We start from the raw sequence: 24,735 nt of genomic DNA, 5'->3' as shown, positions 1-24,735 counted from the left end.
TCCTGTTGGATGATGGGGAACTCCAGCTGTCATTAAATCACTACACAGTTACTTAATTCTTGATAATCACTCTTCCATAAGAAGGAGGAAGTAACAACTGACTGGGTTTCTTAGTAAGGTTGCTTAATAGGGAATTTGTAGGGGTGGCAACCCCCACTCCAGCCCCAAGCTCTTCCTTTGGCCTGTAAGTAGTCTAAGCTGGTCACAGCCTGGTAACTGAGGTGAAACTGCACCACACTGATGCCATGTTATTCCTTTCTCCTTGGACCAGAGGAGAAACATTCAATGACTATTTTTGGTCATCAAGGTCCATGCTTCCTCACATGTCTGGTCCATCCTGTGGTAAATGTAGCAGCTTGATTCTCTTGGTTTCTACTTCTTAGAAGTATGTTAATATATATGGAAGAGCCAGATTATACTAGAGAATATAGACACACTTCAGAAATAGGTACTGATCCTCAGGGTGAAGGGTAGGCATCTTAGAAGTCAAATTGCTTTATCTGATAGTGTGGTTCTATTAGGAAAGGGTCTGTTCATTGCTTTTATTGAAAACTAAGAACACAGACCCATATCAACTGATAACTTCTTTCTGACATCTGATCTGTGGCAGATTGATGTCGTACCACTGATGTTAAACAGTAATCTGTGAAATCAATTGTTAGCAGCAGTTGTCCAGATTGCCTCTCTGCTTTCGGCTGCTAATAGGCTCCAAAACTGGGCTTTGATGGGAGTAATCTCCAATGTTGAATGAATTTATTGCAATAATTACCCAGACAGAATGGCTTGAGTAGCTGACATGATTGTTAGTTAAGTGATATTTATAAAACAGAGAGAACTCTGTCACAATGCTTGCTAAAGACAGAAGGCTGGGCTTCTCTGGGGAAAGCTGATGCTGTTTGAGTGGGGAAGGGACAAGGAGCTTTCCTAATGACTCAAGAAATGTGCACAGAGAAATACATAAAGAAGAAGAGGTGTCTCTTGGAATTCACACACTAATTCTTAGCAAGTGTTCCCACACTCAGAGCTGCCCACACTTGGATGGGTGGCACAACTTCTGAACAGCCCATTGCTCTAGCCTCTTCAAACCTGCCATTCTCTCAGCCTCTGTGGAATTCAGGATATAGCTAGTGGTCCTAAACCTTTGTGTTGACATTCAACAATGGCTTTGGAAAAGCAGCAGCTTCATTATTCTATTACAGTTAAGAGAAATTTTTTAATTGCCATCAGAGTTGAACCTTAGCCATAGGTAGACAATAGGATCAAAATGGTAGGTATTTGCGGATACTTCCTCTTTTTAATTCACTTGCCATCTTTTAGTTAGGGCAGAAAAGTTCCTTGTGGTTCATTTTAGTGATCATTCTGAGTTGGAGTAAAGAAATGTTGCTGAAAAGCTCATAGTCACTCCAAACCAGACAGCCTTTCTTCATTCCATCCTTTACTCATGTTAGAGATATGGCTAGAGAGCTGTCAAGCCTGAATTGAGAAACTCCTGTTTCTCACTTAACATTCCAATGGAATAGGATGTCCCAAATTTGTTCAAATTGGATTTCATAACAGTCAGATCGCTTATATGGGACCATCACTCAAAGACAGGGCAAACTCACTCTCTAGTGCTGGGAGGCTTGTGGGGTGGGGCTGGCGAAATGCAAGGGGGAAGCAGGCAGATAGTGGTGGCTTCCTCCAGGCGTGGCTTCTTCTCAGGGATTTTCTCTGCAACTTCTGCTGGCTTTGACAGGAAAAAAAAATTAAACACAGAGTGTCAATACATGACATATGCTGACAAACATGTTTCATGCATTAAAAATAAGCAAGGCGGACAGTTTACTTCTATTTTAATGTCTAGATTAGGTTGGGGAGTTAAATGTGTACCTTTGAGTAGTCAGAAAAGCAATCAGGTTTGCCTAGTCTAGTCCTATCAAAAAACTGGCATTTGAGAGGGCTAAACTCCAGTGGAAACTTTCCATTAAAAAATGGGTGGCAAGGAAATGTCATAACAAAAGTGAAGAGACTGTAATTTTCAGGTACCTCTTTCATCAACAATGCCCTTACAAATGAATAGTTTGGAAGCTAACATTGTAATTCTAACATAGCATAAATCCTGTCTAAGCAGCATGTAGCTTGTGAGCATTATGTAAAGGCCATCTATAAAATCAACAATATACAAGGGAATATGAAGGCATGCCTTTGAAGCTTTAAATGTGTTGGTTTTTGAAGGGACATTTTCATGGTCTGTACACTTATTATTAATAAGAGAGAGGAATCCATGGCAAGGAAAGGCACCCAGACCTCTTACTTACTATTTTGGGATACTCTTCTTGGATAGATGAGAAATGAGTGTGCAGAACTGGGCATCCTGTCTCTCAGAGCTTCTCTTTTAGCACTTGCCTATCTGCTAGAATTCTTCTGCCTCATGCCATCCCCCATTCTCCTAATGTGGTCCAATCTCCTAGCAGAGCTCCCAGTGTCCCTGCATCCTGTTTCCTACTGCTCCCCAGCATGAAGCTCCCCTAGTGCTCACAATCTCCCAGTGCTCCTAGACCTTTAGTGTTCCATAGTCTGCTGGCATCCCCTGTCACCTCCGAGCATTGCCCAATGTCTCAGTACTCTTATATCTGAGTATTCACCCATCTCTGAGTATTCCCCACTCTCCTAAGACCTTCCACCTCTGAGTAGTCACCTACATCCTAGCATCCCACGTTTCCTAGTGCTCTTTTGGTCCCTGTCTCCTTACATTCTTGATTTCTAATGCTTTAATGTTCCTCAGTCTCCTAGTGTTCCCCAGGCCACTAGAACTTAGTGATGTCCAATCCTCTACTGATTCCCTGCATCCTGGTGTTCCCAGGTCCCACAGTACTCTTGTGTCTCTAACCTGAGATGCCTATTCCCTGGTTGCCCATGACTCTTCCCATGCTCCCTTGTCCCCTGTCACTCATGCGTGCACTTGCCTTACTACAAGTGCTCTTAGTCTCCTAGCATTGCCCCATCTGCTAGTGCCCTATGTCTCCTAAAGCTGCCTACTTAGTCTTCTAGACCTTAGTGGTTTCTCAGTGTTCCCCAGTCTCCTAGAGCAGCCAGACTCTGGGCAAGCAACTGTCTTATAGCTGCCCTAGTGATACCCTGTCTCCTAAGCCCTCCCCAGCTTGCAAGCACTCCCCATTTTCCTAGTTCTTGCCTATGTCTTAGTACTCTTCAGTCTCCTGTGACTTAGTTGTCTCTTTGTGCTCTATAGTCAACCTTTGCTCCCAGGTCTCATAGTGCTCTCCTGGCTCCTAGCAGTTCCCAGTCTCTAAGCACTCACCTAACTCCTACCTCTCTCCAATTTTATAGTACTTTCCTGTCTCCCACTGCTCCCAAGTCTTGTGATCCTCAGGGTTCTACTTTTTCCTAGCACTCTCTTATCTCTTGGTGTACCTTTGCCTCCCAGTCCTTTCTAATATCCTCTCCTTTTCAACCTGTATATTACAGCTAAAGGAAGACAAATCCTTGTACTGTACTCTTCAATAGGCCAATATGACCTTCTTGGTGAGCTGCTTCTAACAGGAATTTGAACTATTCCTGGCCATACTCAAGACCCTCCTGGAAGTAGAAAGGAATTGGGAAAAGAATTAGTAATATCTTTCTAACCACTATGATGCTTTGAAAAATAAGATTATCAAAATTCCACTGTAAGGGCTTGAGAGATGGCTTAGTGGTTAAGGACTCCAAAGCCAAAGTACCTAGGTTCAATTCCCCAGGACCCACCTAAGCCAGATGCACAAGGGGACACACACATCTGGAGTTCATTTGCAGTGGCTGGAGGCCCTGGCACACCATTCTCTCTCTCTCTCTCTCTCCCTCTTTCTTTCTCTCTTAAATAAATAAGGAGAAAAATAAAATAAAACTCCACTGTGAGGCAATAGTATTCTATTGGAAATCTAGACATAAATCTTATGTGCCTATTGACCATAAAAACATGTGTAGATATATTTTAATTCAAAAAATCAATTCAAGATTTCGCCTTATTATTACTCTTTGTAGGCCTACAGTTACTCTCAAATCACCTTTGGGTGAGATTTCTATAAAGTAATTCCACTGTATAATCAGGTATCCTAGCAGGTTGTACAAAACATTTTGCCTGGTAGTAGCTGAGATACTCCTAGTATCACTGAATGATGCATGTGTTAATGTTTTTCCAAACAAATGACTATGCTAGGCCATTGTAGACACAAGAGCAACCTGTTGGTTGGGATGTGGGGGTGGAAAATGGATTGCAGAGTAATAATACAGAAATTATTAATAACAGAGGCAGCTTAAAAACCTGACTCCAGGGACTGGCTGCTTGGGGAATGGGATTCTTTCATGTATTTTTTTTCCTATGCATGATGATTTCTCAGGTACCATAATATTTATTCTTGCCAGTGGCTGTCAAACCCTATTCATCCCTATCACTTTGACACAGTCATGTGTTAAACAGCATATTTCTCTTAGAAAGCATCATTGTCTTCCCAAAGCTTCCAATCTTCTGCCACTAGCCTCCGTAAACACAAGGCTTCAGGTAAAGTTATTCAATAGTCAACTGTGCTCACCATCACGTGGCAGTCCTCATTCCCCTGGACTACTTACCTTATGCTTACGCTTGCCCTTAGGGGCTGGTTTTCCCACACTCATAGCAGCAGTTTGACGCTTAGGTTTTGAGGCAGTCTCCTTGTGGTCTATCTTAGCAGATACTGTTGGGACTGAGTTGTGGCCAGGTACTCTAGAAATTAAGTCAAGGTCAATCTTCACCCAGAGGTTTTTGGGATTCTCATTATCCCGCAGAGGGGACAAATGCTCCCTCTGTATGACAGGAGCAGGTGAGAGTGCTGGCTCCTCACTGTGGATGGACAGGCTGCTGCTGCTGCTGCTGCTGCTGCTGCTGGTGGTGGTGGTCAAAGTGCTTAGGGTTAGGCTGGCACTGGTTGGTTCCTTGGATTTTGAAATGTTGCTTCCAGAAGTGATGCAAGGAGGCAAGACTTTGATCTGCAAGGTCTCTTCCTGGTCTGTGTTAGAGTCAGATGTAGATGAGTCCGTTTCAATGAATTCCCGGGACTTTGGCACGATCTTCCCAGGCCCTCTATACTTCTTCTTCTCGGCACCCAAAGGGATGTGAGGCCTTGGTTCTTTCCTGGGGACTGGTTTGTGTGCAGTGGGTTTGCTGCGGCTTCGTGGTGGGTCAGGAAGCTCTACACTTTCTTTTTCTTTGGGAGTGCTGTTGGTAATATTTGGTTTGGGCCAGGTGAACTCCTCACAGCTAGTATTCTTCTCAACCTTTTTGGGCTGTTTCTTTCCAACTGTCCTTTGAGAAACTGCCTCAGTGGATGTTGACAACTTGTGCTTCAAAGCCTTTGTTTCTGGAGTTTTCTGAGTGGGCCGTGGGCGGGCTTTCTCTCTAATGAGACTCAGGAGAGGCCTTTCTTTGGGTTCAGCCAGAACCTGGCTTGGGTTTGACTTTGATTTCACCTGAATTTCCATGGGTTGTATTATTGGAGTAGGTAGAGAAATTGTCTCCATGGGTGTTTCATTTTGGCCACAAATAAATGACTTGTTCTGGGATGTCACTTTGTTAAGCCATTTGTCCAGCTGCCACTTGTTGGTTGAGGGGGGCTCAGGCTACAAAAACAGAAACATCAGCAAGAACTAATTTCACCTTTAGGGAGAATATAAGAGGACCTGCACAATCTGTTTTTTATGTTACTTAAATGCAAACACACACTCATACAAACTTATATTGTGAACAAAAATCTAATTACTGGTTTTCCTTGCAGTCTGGCTAGATAAAGAAGAACCACATACAAACAGCTGTAGTCTACTTGTTTAAACTCATTTCCACTCTTCCTCTGATAATATTCCCTGCTCTGGCAAGAAGTCATTCACAGGAGATTATAGTCAGGGATGCCTACCAGATGACCTGTTCCTCAAATTCTTTGATAGGGGCTGTCATTCAACCTCTCACTAGGAGGCAGAGGTAATGGTCACTGGTCCTGAAGAGACATCTAAGTGTGTCTCAAGTGTCCTTCAGAGGAAATGTTTTCCATGCACTGAAGTACCAGGGTCTTCTATATGATGCGAAAATTCCTTCACAACAGAACAAGCCCTTTGTATTTTGATGAAGATTGGGGGAAAATGACTCCTCCTAAGCCACTGTACTTTCCTTGCTAAATGGGCAAAATAAAAAAATCAGTATGGGGACATGCATATCGACATCAGTGTCTACTATTAAGCTACAGAAGTCAGGAGTGCAGTCCAGGCCCTTGTTTTTATGGAAGAGCACTCCTTTTGAAAACCATCAATTGTAGAAAACTAGGCAATAGAGAGTAACAGAATTAAAACCACTTGAATAGCTCTGATTCCAGCCCAACAGACCTCTAGGGTTAAAAAATGTGGTTGCCTTCCTGGCTTGGCTGCTGTGTGTCTGAGAGATCCTGAGAAAGGCTCTGTTTAATGTCTCATAAGAATACACTGCCATCAGAGAAACCACGATCATGATCCTACAGGCTTGTAGTAATGAAATGAGAAAATACAAGCCAATAGCCAGGCACTGTATTCAGCCCTTATTCAATAAGTAGTCATTTTTATGTGAAATTCTTATGTTAGGATATGTTAATTATACATAATAATGTGCTCATGCTGACATTTACATCCATGGAAATAATGTATTTTGATCAAATTTACTTCCCCATTAGTCTCTTCTGTCCCCCTCCTGCTCCTGTGTTTATTCTTCCCAACTAGCATTTTTGTATTTGCTGTATTTTGAAAAGTCAACAATATGGTTACTGCCTCTTTTATTATTCCTTTCTGATTACTGAAAACCAGTATATCAAGAGACATGGAAGATAAGATGCATTTTCTTGCTGCCCCGAGTGGCAGGCTCAGGGAATGGGAACAGTTACACTGAATTCAGAGAATGGGGAGGGTAAAATATTTTATTTCAAGATTATTAATTTGGTATTTTATGGTGCTAGTTTAAATATTTTCATAAATTATTATCTTCAGACATATGATGCAAATTGAAATACAGTGCATGTGACTTCTCAGCTACTATTTTACCTTTATGAAAAGTTGTACTTCTTTAGTTTTCCATATATCGAGTCAACTCATAATTTTAAGACCTTTAATGTAGAATAGGATTGGTATCCCCAGGGCCAGAATTGGATCTTGACTGGCTTTGTTGGTTCAGTTAAGAAAAAGATGTGTGTGTGTGTGGGGGGGGGTGTAGTTGGAGAGATTGCTTAGTGGTTAAGGCACTTGCCTGCTAAGCCTAAGTACCCAGACTTGATTCTCCAGTAACGTTAGCCAGATGCACAAGGTGGCACATGCATCTGGAGTTTGTTCGCAGTGGCTGGAGTCCTTGGTACACCCATTCCCTCTATCTGTCTTATCCACAATATTTCTCTTAATTTCTTTCTTTCTTTGTCTCTCTCTGTCTCTCTCTGTCTCTCTCTCTGTCTCTCTCTCTGTCTCTCTCTCTCTCTCTCTCTCTCTCTCTCTCTCTCTTAAATAAATAAATAAATAAAATATTTTAAAAAGGATGTTGGAGGCTTAGAGTAGCTAAGTGATAGCAAATGAATCCCACAGCAAGAAGTCTGTATATCTTAGAATCTCCCTGAAGCAATCTATATATCTTAGACATGTACAGATATATGCTTTTGAGAAACAATGCTGTCAAATCCCTGCTACTTTTCTGAAATAGTTATTATGCTGAAGTTCGTATACTGGAAGAATACACCTATTTTGGCCACTGTCTTAGGTATAGGTAGATTGCATTTGGGGCTCTGGCAACTTGACTCACCTCTGGTGTGGCCACACGAGGTACCTCATTGGCTTCGCTGTCAGTGGTGCTACTCTCGGAGTCAGAGTCGGACTCAGAGCTGCTCTCTGACTCACTGGAGCTCACGGAGCCCCCACTGGCTGGCACTGCAGAGAGAGGCTGAGGTGCGTCCAAGAGTGGGCTGAAAGAAAAATTGCATCATTTATTATCTCATCTAGCCTCAAAGTAGATGGAAACAGCCTAATTCAGCATAGGGGCCTATGGTTTGTGAGCTACCAGCCAAGTTGAATGTAGGGTACTTATTTTATAGCAAGGGAACATGAGGCTCCAGGGCCCAGTGATTGACTCAAAGTCAAAGGTTTGACAAGAACTGGATCTGCATCTTGGCTTCCATGCTCAGTGCCTTTCCTCCTAGGACAGTTTTGATGTTCTCACATTCCACATAGGCTTTAGATGTTTAATTGACTACTTATTGTAGTTAGCTTTTCATTTCCTGTTGCCATCTTGTATGTTCCCAAAGTCTTTCAAGGAACTCTGATCTTTGGAAACCCACTATAGTCCTATCCCCAGGAACAGATGAGAGTACTCTCTCATTGCATTGGAGGAAACTGAGGTGTAAGGTGGAGGCAGAGCTTTCCTCTGCCTCATGGCAGTTGGAGAGCTAAACCTATCACCAGATACCATGGTGCCCCAGCTCCCTCAAATGGCAGTGCTTGATACCCTGACAACTTTCCCCATGGAGATGGTAGGAGACACAGGATAGACCCAAAACTCATCAAAGCAGAAAACCAGAGGATGTAGAGAGCTTAACACAAAAGGAGAATTATAATACTCCCACCAAGGCTAAAGTAACATTGTGGAAAAGAGGGTGGAGAAACTAAGAGCCACATATTTGGAACGTATATCCTGAAAATTGTCCCTACCTCAACTGAGATTGGTATATCTATGACCCCACAGTGTATACCAGCAAGCCCATTGAGAAGGGCCCTCTGTGGAATATGGATGCGGAGAGAGGATTCGAGTGTAACCACATGAGAAAATGACCAATATGCAATGTGTTTATATTGGAACATTCATAATAACAATTTTTTCAAAAGACAGTGGTTTTGCACTGCATATTGACTGCTATGTGCCTAAAAATCAGTACCCAGGTTACTAGGTGGTCCTTAGTTGTTATCTGTGGAGTTCAGGGATAAGGGAATGAGAGAATGAATTTCTTTGCCTCCTCCACCATAATTTTTAGAAAAACTCTGTGACACTCTTATCAAGGAGCACTGCTGCTCATCTTGAATGCTTGGTTTGAAATGTGTGGTGCGCACCAAGCAAAGCATTTGGAAAGTGACACCATTTGCTACTCTGCCTTGAGAATGAACTCTTCCTTACCAATAACTTGGTCTCCATGCCTTGTAACAAATCAATTCCAGCTGCCTCATATCATGCTACTGTTCTTTTTGTTCATTGTCTCTTTGGACTGAGTTCTGCTTGACTTTCTTTAAGCAATTGCTCTCAAGTCTTACTGCAGGGGGCTCATCTCCCTGCAGCATTTCAACTCTATCCCCCTCTGAAGAGCATCTGAGTAAGGGTTCAATTATGGGGGAGGCAGTGCATCATTCTTATCATCGAAGTCTGGCTTCTCTTTTCTGCCTGGTCATTCACCTGACTCTCCTTTCTTCCTATAAGGTCTTCCCACTTAGCATTCCTCCAACCTCCAGCTGCATTCAAACAGGAGGCCCATAGGATTTGCTGTCAGTGGTCCTGCTTTCAGTGTTAGTATCTGACTCCTAGCAGGTCTGCTACTCAGTGAGGTCACCTAGTCATCTGGTTCCACCCTGAGGATCTGAGACAGATCCACCTCAGTGATGACCCTGCCCAAAACTATAGAAGCTGAACTCACAATAGTCCATGCCCCCATCTCCTACCCTTATCCCAGCTTCTTCGATAACATTACAACTGTCACCAGCTGGGATAAAGTTATTCTCAGCTGTTTTGGGGGGAAGAAATAAGATCCCTCTGTGGCAATGTGGGCTCCTCCTCAGTCACCATTCAGCACACAGTTTACCAAGCTTTTCATTACTTGGACCTTCCATTCCTAAAATCTGGCCCTTTAATCTCTCAAGTAAAGCATTTTCTTTTATAGAGAAAGTGCTTATTTTAAAATACTATCTTCTAAGTAAATGCTATCCACAAGTACATTCCTCTGCCAAACACACCAATAGATTAGATGAAAGCAGCAGAAATAAGTGACTCTATCTCCTGGGAACCTGTGTGAATATTTCTCTAACAGAGGAGAGTGGAGACGTATAACTCAGCACTCATTTCTCTGCATGTCACATATCTCTCTTTAAATGCCAGTAATGACTCCATATTTATGCAAAGTACCCTTTAAATTGAATCAATTGTTTTTCTTTATCTTTCCTTACTAAATAAAGATTAAGAAAACATATCTATGTGAATACTACATCCAGAGACTAAGGAAATTTGACCTCAATTATTCCTAAGTACAGTTTCAATTATAACATAGAGCACCTGTGATACTGAGAATACTAGATGGTGAACTGGGTGAGAACATACAATTTAGATCCAAATTTATTACATTCTAGTTTTTATTCACGCCAATGCATTGATTGACTTCTTTTTATTTTTTAATTTATTGATTTTTCAAGGTAGGGTCTCACTCTAGCCCAGGCTGACCTGGAATTCACTTGGTAGTCTCAGGGTGCCTTGAACTCTGCCTCCCAAGTGCTGGGATTAAAGGTGTGCCCCACCATGCCTGGAAATTTATGGCTTCTTGAAAGAAGCTGGTTACCATGATGATATTGTGTTAGAGTAGATTCTGAATTTACTTCAGGGTATTTCTGGACAGAATTGCCATATACTGAAATATTTTTGAGCTATTTCCTCAAGAAAGAAAATAATCACTGAGATAACTCCCTCAGTACCAAAGCTTTTGAGTGCTATACACCCAACAAAGATGTTTACCAGGATCAACAGAACCTTAAGCTAAATAAAAATGAAAGCTTCATCTGGTTGTGGTGGTGCACTCCTTTAATCCCAGCACTCGGGAGACAGAGGTAGGGGGTTCGCCATGACTTCAAGGCCTGAGACTACATAGTGAATTCCAGGTCAGCCTGAGCTAGAGTAAGACCCTACTTCGAAAAACAAAACAAAAAAAAAAAAGAAAACTTCATAGATTTAGTAGGAAACTGTACATAAGGGTGTGTATATGTATATATGTAAACATTTAAGTTGATGTTATTTATCCAGAGCCAGTCTAAGTACAGATACTTTTTGGTACATAGAATTTTTATTTTCAAGATTAATATGGTGAATATGGCATGCATAAGTACATATATAATGCTTATCTGGGAACCTATCCCTTAATAATAAAATGTTGCTTCAGGAATCTTCACTGTTGGGTTCGCATGTGTTTAGGTCAAATGCATCATTGAATTAATTTGTCTCAAACTCATAGAAATATAAAAATTTTGAATTTCAGAATAAGTCACTAAGAGATAATAGACCTGGATAGAAGTCACTGCACCCAGTTTGCTGAGGACTAGAAGGTACATGTGCATGTCTAGGCCTCACTTTCTGTAGTTAGGACTCTTCCCAAGGACAATAGAATGAGTCCAAGACTGAAACACTGGCTTTAAAAGTAGAATAAACATCAATATTGGAATAGTTGGCCCAGAGCCATACTGCTGTCTATAATCCACTGTGGGACTTTCAAGTTGGCAAAGCATCACAATATTTCACTTTCAGTTACTCAATGAAAACTGTAAGCTGTTGAGCTAGTTAAATTCCTACTTCTGCTACATTTATTTTTGTATGTCACTAATTTATTTTGCAAATGTATATTAAAGTGGCTATGAATGAAGGAAGACTGTGTAATATTAGATGCTGCCTAGGAGATGAAGGATAATGAACAATTTATACATTCTTCATTCACCAAGACTATATTAAAATTATTTCCAACACATCATTTACTCTCATGTTTTAATAATCTTCATTTTAACTAAGTCTAGTGGTTATAACAAAGATGATGTGTGATACAAAAATCATTAACATTCAATATATGAAACTATCTATACCAAAGTCCTTAAATATTAAATGTGTACTCCATAACTTCAATTCTATTGGAATAAAACTTCTCAAAGGTCCCTCATTTTTAATGACTTTAAAATCAACTGCTCAAACCTTTCAAAGATAGCTTTGCTACTTTATTCATCAGACTGTCTCATTTTAAATCCAACCTCATTCATTAAGTTTTCAGTATTGTAAGCCATATTGGATAAAGCAGTTCTTATAAAATCATCAGTGACCTTAATATGGGAATTTAAGGCTGAGAAATGAGATCAAAGTTGAGATCACTGGGAGTAAAAGTTTGGGAGACATTAACCCAGACATGGTTGACACTGATCTGAGGGACTTGAGAGTATCATGCAGAAATGATGGACTTTAAAAGATATATCATTAAGGGTACCCTAGTTTCTAGCCATGGCAATCTTCATGTTGAAAAGATACCTCTATCATCAATAGGATCCATTTGTGACACCATAACTCAAGAGTAAATTCAAGAGGGCTGGATAGATTACTCAGTGCTTAAAAGCACTGCTTGCAAAGCCTGATAGAACAGGTTTGATTCCCCAGTATCCATGTAAAGCCTGATACACAAAGTCGTGCATGCATCTGGAGTTTTTTTGTAGTTGTGACAGGGTCTGGTGTACCCATGCTCACTCTCTGTCTCTTCTTTTTCTCTCAAATAATATTTTAAAATAAATAAAAAATAGTATATGTAATAATGGCATAATCTGGAAGCCATATTGAAGAAACTGGAAATATTTTAGTATTATGTAGGAAGAAGAATTTGGAGTGGGGAAGAGAGTAGATCATAGAATGAGAGCTTTCAAATGATCTGAAGATGGGTAGTATGAGAAAGGGAATGCTCTGTTCTGAATGCCCTCCAAGATAATCATGGGTGCAGTGAATTACACTTCTACTCAGAAAAGTCTCACGTCAATATCTGGGCAAAACATTAAAATATTAGAAATATGGCCTGGGTAAATTACTCAGTGGGTAAAGTGGTTGATATGTAAGCAAGAAAAACTGAGCCCAGATTTCCCAGGACCCATATAAATGCTGGGGATTGTGACTTTACTATGCATTCCTAGCATTCAAAGGTGGGGACAGGAGATCCCTTGTACTTACTGGCTAGCTAGATTAGTTTATTTGGTGATCTCTAAATTCCAATAGAGAGCTATTTAGGAAGATATCTAACATTAAACTCTGGCCTCCCCTCACACATGCACCCATATATGTGCATACTAACACATATGTATACACACGCACATGTGAACACACATACACATATGTCCCAAACACACTAAAATACATTTCTGTAGAGCTATTTTGCTGTACTTTCATTATATACTTTCAGATAACCAAACATCTGCATTGGTGCTGTTTGAGTCTAATTATTTTCTCAAGAGATAAACAAGAATGATGAAGTGACTGTCTTGCTCAACTGAACTTTGTGGACATCAAAAAGAATATTTTAGAATAGGTAATGACTTTGCAGTGGGAAACATACAAATAAAGATTTGACAAGGTAAGTCCATGGGGTATTGATCTTGGTAACAAGTTTCAAAAGGCCCAGATCTTGCCAATACATCCAGCATGAGATATTTTGCAAGAGATACTTGTGTTTAGTTAAATACTATCCTTACCTATCTGCAATGGGATCACCATCTCAGCTTATTTTTTTTCCACTGTCATTTTACTTTCTGAACTCTGAGTTTCAGGGCAGGAGCAAGGTATTTGCTTTAATATGCTATGCCACTAGAAGCAGACATTCAGAACCCTGGATCTTCCCAGCTAGGAAATGGAAATAGTCTACATTTTTAAGGTTTTCATTTATTTATTTAATAATATTAGAGTTAGAGAGAGAGAGGGAAAAACAGAGAGAGAGTGATTGGCGCACCAGGGCCTCAGGAACTACAATCAAACTCCAGATGCTTGTGCCACCAAGTGGGCATGTGTGATCTTGTGCTTGCCCCACATTTGTGTGTCTGGCTTACATGGGATATGGAGAGAAGAATATGGGTCCTTAGGCCTCACAGGCAAGCACCCTAACCACTAAGCAACCTCTCTAGCCCTTTATGTATTTTTAAACATTTATTTTATTTACTTATTTTGAGAAACACACAGAGAGATCAGGGGAGAGAGAAAGAGATAGAGAATGAGGAAAAGAGACAGAATAGTTGCACCAGGGCCTCTAGCCACTGCAAACGAACTCCAGACACATATGTCACCTTGTGCATCTGGCTTACATGCGTACTAGGGAATTGAACCATAGTTCTTAAGCTTTTCAAGCTAGCCCCTTAACCTCAAAGCCGTCTCTCCACCCCCATAGTCTACTTTTTGTCTGTCTCCAATTCTGAATTTCTGCTCCCTTTTCCATTCATTTCCCAAACCCATATTTTTCTAGTCAAATGTAAATCAAGAAATAGAAAGCCCTGGAGAATATGAGCAGAATCATAATATATCAGACAGTTAAAATCAGAGTTGCTTTGGTAGAAATGAAGGATGGGGTGGCAAGAGGGAACCAATGACCTCAGCAGCTTGCCCTCCTTCCTGGGATGACTTTGGGTACCACTTGAAAACAAAATGCTTTATGTTCTCCGGTTATCACAAGCAATTCACAATCAGGTATATTATTTTGAAATGTTTTGATGTGACTGATGAGTAGACAGTAAAATATTATTGTGACCTGGGCCACACTCTGACTGGGAGTAAATTATATGTCCAACATGTGTGCCTTGTGTATTTACAGTAATATCTGATTTTGGTGTGTAAAATGAAGTCTGTTTTATTTAATTGCAAAGAATGAGATCCATACTTATTTACTTATATACTTATATTCATTTTCTTAAACAAATAACTGTGCACTACAGTGTTTAAAGCCTTGAATTACTGAGATGTCTGTAGCTGGAAGAATAATGACTGACTCCAACTAGTACAGGCTTTTATCTTTTGAACTAGTGAATACATTACATAACCTGGCTAAAGGTAATTTTTATACATCAACACATTATGGATGCTGAGATGGCAGATCATCCTACCTCACTGATGTGGGCTTAATATAATCCAATATATTTTTACTAGTGATAGGAGAAGGCAGGTGGTGATACAATATGAGAAGTATTTGACCTGCTGACTATGGTGGAGGAGAGCCAAAATCCAAGGATTGTGAAAGCCTCTAGAAGCTGGGAATACCCCTTAGTTTATAGTGAACAATAAAATTAGAGTTGGGTTCTATAGTGACAAGATATTAAATTGGGTCAAGAATGCAAATGCACAGAAAACTGCATCTCCGTTGGAGACTTTAGAAAGAAATGTGGCACACACACTGATATTTAGCCTTGTAAAACTCATATCTGGATTCTTATCTCCAGAACCCAAAGAAAGCAAACTTATATTTATTGTTTGAGGTGATTTGCTATGGTTGAAACCACTGAGCTTAAGGTGACTTGTCAGGGCAATGATAGAAAATAAATTAAAGATCCAAATAATTAAAATAGTGACCAGACATATCCCCTTACACTTAAACACATCTTCCAAGCTTATAAAACTTATTTTTTCTTAACAGAAGCACAAAGCCATTTTGGAAAGCTTATTGGCCAACTGATGAGCTAAGAATCAGTCAAGAAAATGCTGGTAGATTACAGTTGCCAAAGAAGAGGGTAAATATTCTTGCAGAGCTGTGATTTCACAATAACTGTAAAGAACTAGCCTCACACATTTTTTAATCCCCATTACATAGTGCCAATTTCTTCCTACTTCCCTGGAATTTACTTTCTTTTGGAGGTGATACTAATGAGTGTTTGCAACAATGGAACTTCATAGTTTCATTGACTTGTAATCAATCAGGGCTGAGTTGTCATTTTGGGGGGGACAAACTAGACCCAGGTCCTTGGGCTCTTCTTGCATGTGCCCATCTTTATTCTATTTCACACATTTAAAGAGCTATACTTCTCCCACTGGTTTTAAATAGACTATATTAGTATAACAGGAAGAACATGGGGCTGGGCATCAGATGGTCTGATGTGGCTTTTATTGTGATCATGGACACTGTGCCATTGTGTGACCTTAGGCTAAGCACTCAATATATGGGTCTCATTTTCTTTATCTGTAAAGGGCAGGTAGTACCTCACATAGACTTTAAAGAAACCAGGAAGGATATGGTCGTTTGGGTAAGAGAACTCTGTTATTCAGAGTTATTCAAACTGTGCTGTATAAAGATTCACTTTGATATCTTATTGATGTGTGAATTCTGATTATTGAGTTTGGGGTAGACAATGCCAATGATATAGATAATCCTGCTGGACCACATTGACAGTAGCAAGGCTAAAATCTACCCATACCTGTTTAGATAAAAGCTCTTGGAGAAAAAAAGAAGTTGGTGAACGGTGAGTTTGAAATTAAAGATTGAAACAATATACATACTCTTTTTCATAATTGTTTGTGCTTCTTCTAATAGCAACAAAAGTTGATTGCGCAGTGTCAATTTTAATTCAACATGGTAAAACTCAAGCTTCTTAAAACAATTATTCCTGAAATGTTCTTATGAAATACCCTCTTTCATGGAACTATTCTATACAAATAATTCCCCAAATCGTGGTGTGGTGGTTTGATTCATGTGTCCCCCATAAACTCAGGTATTCTGAATGCTAGTCTCCCCAGCCTGTAGTAATTGGAAATTAAGCCTCCTGGAGGCAGTGTATTGTTGGGGGCAGGCTTATGAGTGTTATAGCCAGTTTCCCCATGCCAGTGTTTGGTACACTCTCCTGTTGCTATTGTCCACCTATGTTGGCCAGGGGGTGATGTCCACCCTCTGCTCATGTCATCATTTTCCCCTACCATTATGGAGCTCCCCCCTCAAGCCTGTAAGCCAAAATAAACCTATTTTTTCCACAAGCTGCTTTTGGTTGTGTGATTTCTACCAGCAATGCGAACCTGACTACAACAGTACAGTGGTACCAAAGAGTGGGATTGGTGTTAGAACTGACTGTGGGGTTTTGGCCTTTTAGAGCTGATTTTCAAGAGGAATGTGGAAGGCTTTGAAACCTTGGCCTAAGAGATGACTTGCAGTGCTATAAGTACATCTTGATGCACTATTCTGTTCAGAGTTGCAAGACGTGAATACAGTAAGAACAGTGGACTGTGAGGTTTGGCTTGTGAGGATGAGAAAAAGCTTTGCTTGGACTGGAGTAGAGCCGGTTTGTGTGAAAAGCTTGTTGTTATGCCTGTGCCCTGGTGCTATGTGCAGAGGGATAGGGTACAGAAAAAAAAGGGGGGGCCTAAACTGCTGCCTGTTTACCTGCAAATTGCTTGAGAGACAACAACTATTGAGACTGGGCCAGCTGACCTGTACTGGGGCAACAGGAAGAATGCAGACTCTTTTGAAGAGTCTTGAATGCTCAAGGAGTGTCCTGTTCTTCAAAGTCTCCTTTATCCGCCCCTCCCATTAACAAATTGGCACCCTACCGTGTATTGTGGAGTATAAGAAATGCAGGAAAGAGAAGGTCATTGAGTTTGCAACATGGTCTTGTGTTTTGGAAATGGCCGTGGGCAGTGTGAAGCAGGTTTGCTGGATGCCTACGTGGAGACCCCATGGGGCCATGGGGATGAACCCTGGATTGCAGTGGAGATGCCAGGGCCACAAGATGGCTGTCAAGGAGACCTGCTAGCCCTGGATGAAGTTTGCCAGGACTGTGAGTTTCCTAGCCAGAAGGATGGAAATGGCAAACCAGAGACCTGCTGCTGGTTAGAATTATCAGACTTGGAGATTTGTCACTGACTAGAGTTGTAGGAGTTGAAGCTATAGAGTTTGATGTTTGCCCTGGTTGTTTTAAATCTTGTATTAGCTGAATCTTTCTTTGCTAGGCCCATTGCCATCTTTTGCAGTATGAATGGTTATTCTGTGCCATTATGGGTTTGGGGGGAATTTTTTTATATTATGGCTCAGTTAAAAGACCTTGGATTATGGGGATGTTTGAACATCATTGGGATTGATAAAAAGTATGGGGGACTTCCGGTTAAGATGGTGGCGTAGGTACCACGCCAAAGCAGCCTAGGGGGGGAAAAAGACCAAAAAAACTCAGCAAAATACACGCTTTTACTAAAAAGTGAGGTGTATAGGAAATTGAGGCGGCAGCGGAGAAGTAGAAGAGTTATAGAGCATCCAGAGCCCGCACAGGCGGGAAAAGCGGCTCCAGCGGCTCAGGCAGCTCGGCCAAACACCGCACAGCGGCGCAGCAGAAAACCACCAGACCAGCTCAGGAAAAGCCAGGTGCGGGATTTTCCCCTCACACCGCGCTCTCCGCAACTCGGGAAACGTGAGGGGAGAGCGGCGGCGAGCAGGGGAGGAGAAGACCGCGAGGTAGACGTGGAGCAGCGAGACAACCAGAGCAGCCGCGGCTCCCTCCCCTCCCCCACCGCCTGAGCCCAGCTCCAGCGAACACAGCAGCGACCTGGGACCCGGCCACGCCAACTTGGGCTGACAGCAGGACCCAAGCAAGAGCAGAGTTCGGCAGCAACTTCAGCGGCTCCAGCACCGGTACCAGCGGCCACAGCAGCAGCGGACCCAGGAGCGGCAGCGGCGGCAGATCCCGCAGCAGCGGCTTCGGGGGGAGCAGCGGCGGTGGTCATGGCAGCGGCAGCTTCAGCAGCGGTGGTGGCTCCGGTGGTGGCAGCTACGGGAGCAGCAGAGGCAGCAGCAGCGGCTCGGTTTGCCCCATAGGAAAAGCAAGTGCCCAGCTCCAGAAATCAGAACAGCAGCCCGACGACCCAGGCAGCAACTTGACTGAGACCAAAATCACCCAAGGTAACTGGGATTGCACCAGGGAAGGGTCTCACTTGGTCACAAGCTGACTTGGATCCCTCAAAAGACCAGAAATCTAAACTTCTTTGTTGATAGAAGATCTGGTCATTATAATAACTACTCTTGCATACATACTTGGGGCTGTTTTTGACTGAATGTGTACAGTGTTTAGTTAAATTTTAGAATCTACCTGTATTTTATTCCACTCAGCCTGCTTGAATACTCCTATAGCAGGGAATCTCAACCCCTAAGAACATCTTTATAGATACTCTGAGAGTCTTAAGAGCCACACCTAATACCTTAAGGTCCTACCCTGAAAATATATTACATCAAATCAATTGATACAGCTAAGAATACACAGCTAGCTAGAAAATCCAAGCATTAACTTAATCCAAGATGCAAAAATATATACATTATAACACAAGAAACACTGAAAAGCAAGATGATATAAATATCACCTAAACGTATTAATGCATCAGAAATGTCCTCCAGAGAGAAAGAGTTAGAGGAAATGCCTGAGAAAGAGTTCAAAAGAATAATTATAAATATGTTCAAAGAGGTCAAAGAACACATGAAAACAATCAAGGAAGAAATCAAAGAGGAAATCAAAGAGGAAATCAAAGGAATCAAAGAAGAGGCGGGACACCAATTTAATGAAATAAAGAAGGCAATACAAGACATAAATAGGGAAATAGAAATAATAAAGAAAAACCAGTCAGAATTACTAGCAATGAAGAACACAGTTAATGAAATAAAAAACTCTGTAGAAAATCTCACCAGTAGGATGGATGAGGGAGAGGACAGAATATCTAAGCTAGAAGACCAGGTGGCAGACCTAATGCAGTCCAACAAAGAGAAAGACAAACTTATAGAAAAGTATGAGTGGGAATTTCAAGATATTCGGGACACTATGAAAAGATCCAATATAAGAATTCAGGGCATAGTAGAAGGAGAAGAACTCCACTCCAGAGGCATAGTAGGCATCTTCAACAAAATCATAGAGGAAAATTTCCCCCAAATTGGGAAAGAGGTGCCAATACAGATACATGAAGCCTTTAGAATCCCAGCCAGACAAAACCCAGAAAGAACCTCCCCTCGCCATATTATAATCAAACTTCCAAACACACAAACCAAAGAAAAATTATTGAAAGCAGTTAGAGAGAAAAATCAAGTTACCTACAAAAGCAAGCCCATCAGGATTACAGCAGATTATTCAACACAAACTTTTAAAGCCAGAAGGGCTTGGAGTGATATATTCCAAGTTCTGAAAGATAACAACTGTCAACCAAGGTTACTTTATCCTGCAAAGTTATCCATTCAAATAGATGGAGAAATAAAGACATTCCATGACAAAAGCAGGTTAAAGGAGTATTTGAAGACAAAACCACCTCTACAGAAAATACTCGATAGAATCCTCCATGCTGAACAAAAGGAAAAGCACACATATAAGGAACCTAGAAAAAACAAGCTATACTCAAATACCAGTTAACAGAAGAGAGCACAGGTAGAACCAGTAACACACACACAAAAATGGCAAACATAAATACACACCTTTCAATAATATCTCTTAATATCAACGGTCTCAATGCTCCAACGAAAAGACATAGATTTGCAGACTGGGTTAAAAAGCAGGATCCTACAATTTGTTGTCTCCAAGAAACTCACCTTTCTACAAAGGATAGACATTATCTTAGGGTGAAAGGTTGGAAGACGGTGTTTCAAGCAAATGGGCCTAGAAAACAAGCAGGGGTTGCTATCCTAATATCAGACAGGGTAGACTTTAGTCCGACGTTAGTCAAGAAAGATAAGGAAGGTCACTTTATATTGATTAAGGGCACACTCCAACAGGAGGACATTACAATCCTAAACATATATGCACCTTACATGGGGGCTCCCAAATTCGTCAAACAAACACTATTAGAACTAAGGTCACAGATAACACCAAACACAGTGGTGGTGGGTGACTTTAACACCCCACTCTCATCAATTGACAGGTCATCCAGGGAAAGAATAAACAGTGAGGCATCTGGACTAAATGAGGTCATAGAAGGAATGGACCTAACAGATATATACAGGACATTTCATCCAAAGGCTGCAGAATATACATTCTTTTCAGCAGCACATGGAACATTCTCTAAAATAGACCATATATTAGGACATAGAGCAAATCTTAACAAATTCAGGAAAATTGAAATAATTCCTTGCATTCTATCTGACCACAATGGAATTAAACTACAAATCAGTAGCAAGAAAGGCTCTAGAGCATACACAAAATCATGGAAACTAAACAATACACTACTAAATGATGAGTGGGTCAATGAAGAAATCAAAAAGGAAATCAAAAAATTTATAGAGTCAAATGATAATGAGAACACAACATACCAAAATCTCTGGGACGCAATGAAGGCAGTTCTAAGAGGTAAATTTATAGCCTTAAGTGCCTATATTAAGAAATTAGAAAGGTCGCAAGTAAACAACCTAATGCTTCGCCTTAAAGCCTTGGAAAAAGAAGAACAAGGCAAACCAAAAATTAGTAGACGGGAAAAAATAATAAAGATTAAGGCAGAAATTAATGAAATAGAAACAAAAAGAACAATCCAAAGAATTAATGAAACAAAGAGTTGGTTCTTTGAAAGGATAAACAAGATTGATAAACCCTTAGCAAATCTGACCAAAAGAAAGAGAGAAGAGACACAAATTAATAAAATCAGAGATGAACAAGGTAACATCACAACAGATTCCAGAGAAATTCAAAAAATCATAGGGACATACTACAAAAGCATATACTCCACAAAGTATGAAAATCTGAAAGAAATGGATGATTTCCTTGATCTATATGACCTACCTAAATTAAATCAAAATGAGATTAATCACTTAAATATACCTATAACAAACATGGAGATCGGAACAGTTATCAATAATCTCCCAACTAAAAAAAGCCCAGGCCCGGATGGATTCACTGCTGAATTTTACCAAACTTTTAAGGAAGAGCTAACACCATTGCTTCTTAAGCTTTTCCAGGAAATAGAAAAAGAAGGAATTCTACCAAACTCCTTCTATGAGGCCAGCATCACCCTGATACCAAAACCAGGCAAAGATAGAACAAAAAAAGAAAATTACAGAACAATCTCCCTCATGAACATAGATGCAAAAATTCTCAACAAAATATTGGCAAACAGAATACAGGAGTATATCAAAAAGATCATTCACCCTGACCAAGTAGGCTTTATCCCAGAGATGCAGGGATGGTTCAACATACGCAAATCTATAAATGTAATACATTACATAAATGGGTTGAAGGACAAAAATCACATGATCATCTCATTGGATGCAGAGAAAGCATTTGACAAAATCCAACATCCCTTCATGATAAAAGTCCTACAGAGACTGGGAATAGAAGGAACATATCTCAATATAATAAAGGCTATTTATGACAAGCCTACAGCCAACATATTACTAAATGGGGAAAAACTGGAAGCTTTTCCACTAAAATCAGGAACAAGACAAGGGTGTCCACTGTCCCCACTTCTATTTAATATAGTTTTGGAAGTCTTAGCCATAGCAATAAGGCAAGAAACACACATAAAAGGGATACAAATTTGAAAGGAAGAAATCAAGTTATCATTATTTGCAGATGACATGATTCTATACATAAAGGACCGTAGAGACTCTACTAGCAAGCTGTTAGAGCTGATCAAAACCTACAGCAATGTAGCAGGATACAAAATAAATACACAGAAATCAGTAGCCTTCATATATGCTAACAACAAACACACAGAGGATGAAATCAGAGAATCACTCCCATTCAAAATTGCATCAAAAAAATAAAATACCTTGGAATAAACCTAACCAAGGAAGTAAAGAATCTATACAATGAGAACTTTAAAACACTCAAGCGAGAAATTGCAGAAGACACTAGAAAGTGGAGAAACATCCCTTGTTCCTGGATTGGAAGAATCAATATTGTGAAAATGGCAATCTTGCCTAAAGCAATCTACACATTTAATGCAATCCTTATCAAAATTCCAAAGGCTTTCTTCATGGAAATAGAAAAAACAATCCAAAAATTCATTTGGAATCACAAAAAACCTCGAATATCTAAAATAATACTGAGCAATAAAAAAGAGGCTGGTGGTATCACCATACCTGATTTTAACCTATACTACAGAGCCATAGTAACAAAAACAGCATGGTACTGGCACAAAAACAGACATGTAGATCAGTGGAACAGAATAGAGGACCCAGATGTAAGCCCAAGTAGCTATAGCCACCTGATATTCGATAAAAATGCCAAAAATACTCATTGGAGAAGAGACAGCCTCTTCAGCAAGTGGTGTTTTGAAAACTGGATAAATATCTGCAGAAGGATGAAAATAGATTCTTCTCTCTCGCCATGCACAAGAATTAAGTCCAAATGGATTAAAGACCTTAACATCAGACCGGAAACTTTGTAACTGCTAGAGGAAAAAGTAGGGGAAACCCTTCAACATATTGGTCTTGGCAAAGACTTTCTGAATACAACCCCAATTGCTCAGGCAATAAAACCACAGATTAACCACTGGGACCTAATGAAATTACAAAGATTTTGCACCGCAAAGGACACAGTGAAAAAAGCAAAGAGGCAACCTACAAAATGGGAAAAAATCTTCGCCAGCTATATATCTGATAGAGGATTAATAACTAGGATATACAAAGAACTCAAAAAGTTAAATAATAAGGAATCAAAGAAGCCAATCAAAAAATGGGCTATGGAGCTAAATAGAGAGTTCTCAAAGGAAGAAATACGAATGGCATATAAGCATCTAAAAAAATGTTCTACGTCGCTAGTCATCAGGGAAATGCAGATTAAAACCACATTGAGATTCCATCTCACTGCTGTCAGATTGGCCACCATCATGAAAACAAATGATCATAAATGTTGGTGGGGATGTGGAAAAAAAGGAACCCTTCTTCACTGCTGGTGGGAATGAAATCTGGTCCAGCCATTGTGGAAAACAGTGTGGAGGTTCCTAAAACAGCTAAAGATTGATTTACCATATGACCCAGCTATAGCGCTCCTAGGCATATATCCAAAGGACTCATCTCATTTCCTTAGAAGTACATGCTCAACCATGTTTATTGCTGCTCAATTTATAATAGCTGGGAAATGGAACCAGCCTAGATGTCCCTCAACAGATGAGTGGATAATGAAGATGTGGTACATTTATACAATGGAGTTCTACTCAGCGGTAAAGAAAAATGAAGTTATGAAATTTGCAGAAAAATGGATGGACCTGGAATGTATTATACTAAGTCAGGTAACCTAGGCCCACAAAGCCAAGCGCCACATGTTCTCTCTCATATGGGGATCCTAGCTACAGATGACTGGGCTTCTGCGTGAGAATGAAAATACTTAGTAGCAGAGGTCAGTAAGTTGAAAAAGAGACATAAAGGGTGTAGAAAGGAAGGGAGGAGGATACTTAATAGGTTGATATTGTATATATGTAATTACAATGATTGTAATGGGGAGGTAATATGATGGAGAATGGAATTTCAAACGGGAAAGTGTGGGGGTGGGGAGGGAGGGAATTACCATGGGATATATTTTATAATCATGAAAAATGTTAATAAAAATTAAAAAAAAAAGTATGGGGATTTTTAAAGTTGGATGAAAGCATTGCATTTTAAGTCATGTATGGTTATCAGTTTATAAGGGCCGGGGTGGAATGTGGTGGTTTGATTCAGGTGTCCCCCACAAACTTAGTTATTCTGAATGCTAGGTTCCCAGCTGATGGAGATTTGGGAATTAATGCCTCCTGGAGGGAGTGTATTACTGGGGGCAGGCTTATGGGTGTTATAGCCAGTTTCCCCATGCCAGTGTTTGGCACACTCTCCTGTTGCTATTGTCCACCTTATGTTGGCCAGGGCATGATGTCCTGCCATCATGGAGCTTCCTCCTCAAGCCTGTAAGCCTAAATAAACCTCTTATCCACCAGCTGCTCTTTGTCAGGTGATTTCTACCAGCAATACAAACCTGACTGCAACACATGGTTATTTCCTATCCTATGTACCCTCAAGATCGCTAATG

At 40.5% G+C, this 24,735-nt stretch overlaps 1 protein-coding gene across 6 annotated transcripts in view; it reads right to left on the bottom strand.

Moving 5' to 3' along the window:
• Positions 1–24,735, bottom strand: part of Aff2 (AF4/FMR2 family member 2) — a 551,228-nt gene that overhangs the window by 43,574 nt on the left and 482,919 nt on the right. For all 6 annotated transcript variants that reach the window (XM_045140221.1, XM_004668938.2, XM_045140222.1 and 3 more), the window contains 3 exons: positions 7,808–7,967; positions 4,603–5,628; positions 1,605–1,726 (listed from right to left, as the gene is read on the bottom strand). In XM_045140221.1, coding sequence (XP_044996156.1) covers positions 1,605–1,726; positions 4,603–5,628; positions 7,808–7,967 — 1,308 coding nt within the window. The remainder of the gene's footprint in view (positions 1–1,604; positions 1,727–4,602; positions 5,629–7,807; positions 7,968–24,735) is intronic.

Source organism: Jaculus jaculus, chromosome X (genome assembly GCF_020740685.1).
Source record: "Jaculus jaculus isolate mJacJac1 chromosome X, mJacJac1.mat.Y.cur, whole genome shotgun sequence".
Lineage (NCBI taxonomy): Eukaryota > Metazoa > Chordata > Mammalia > Rodentia > Dipodidae > Jaculus > Jaculus jaculus.
This window is presented reverse-complemented; position numbering and strand designations above follow the sequence as displayed.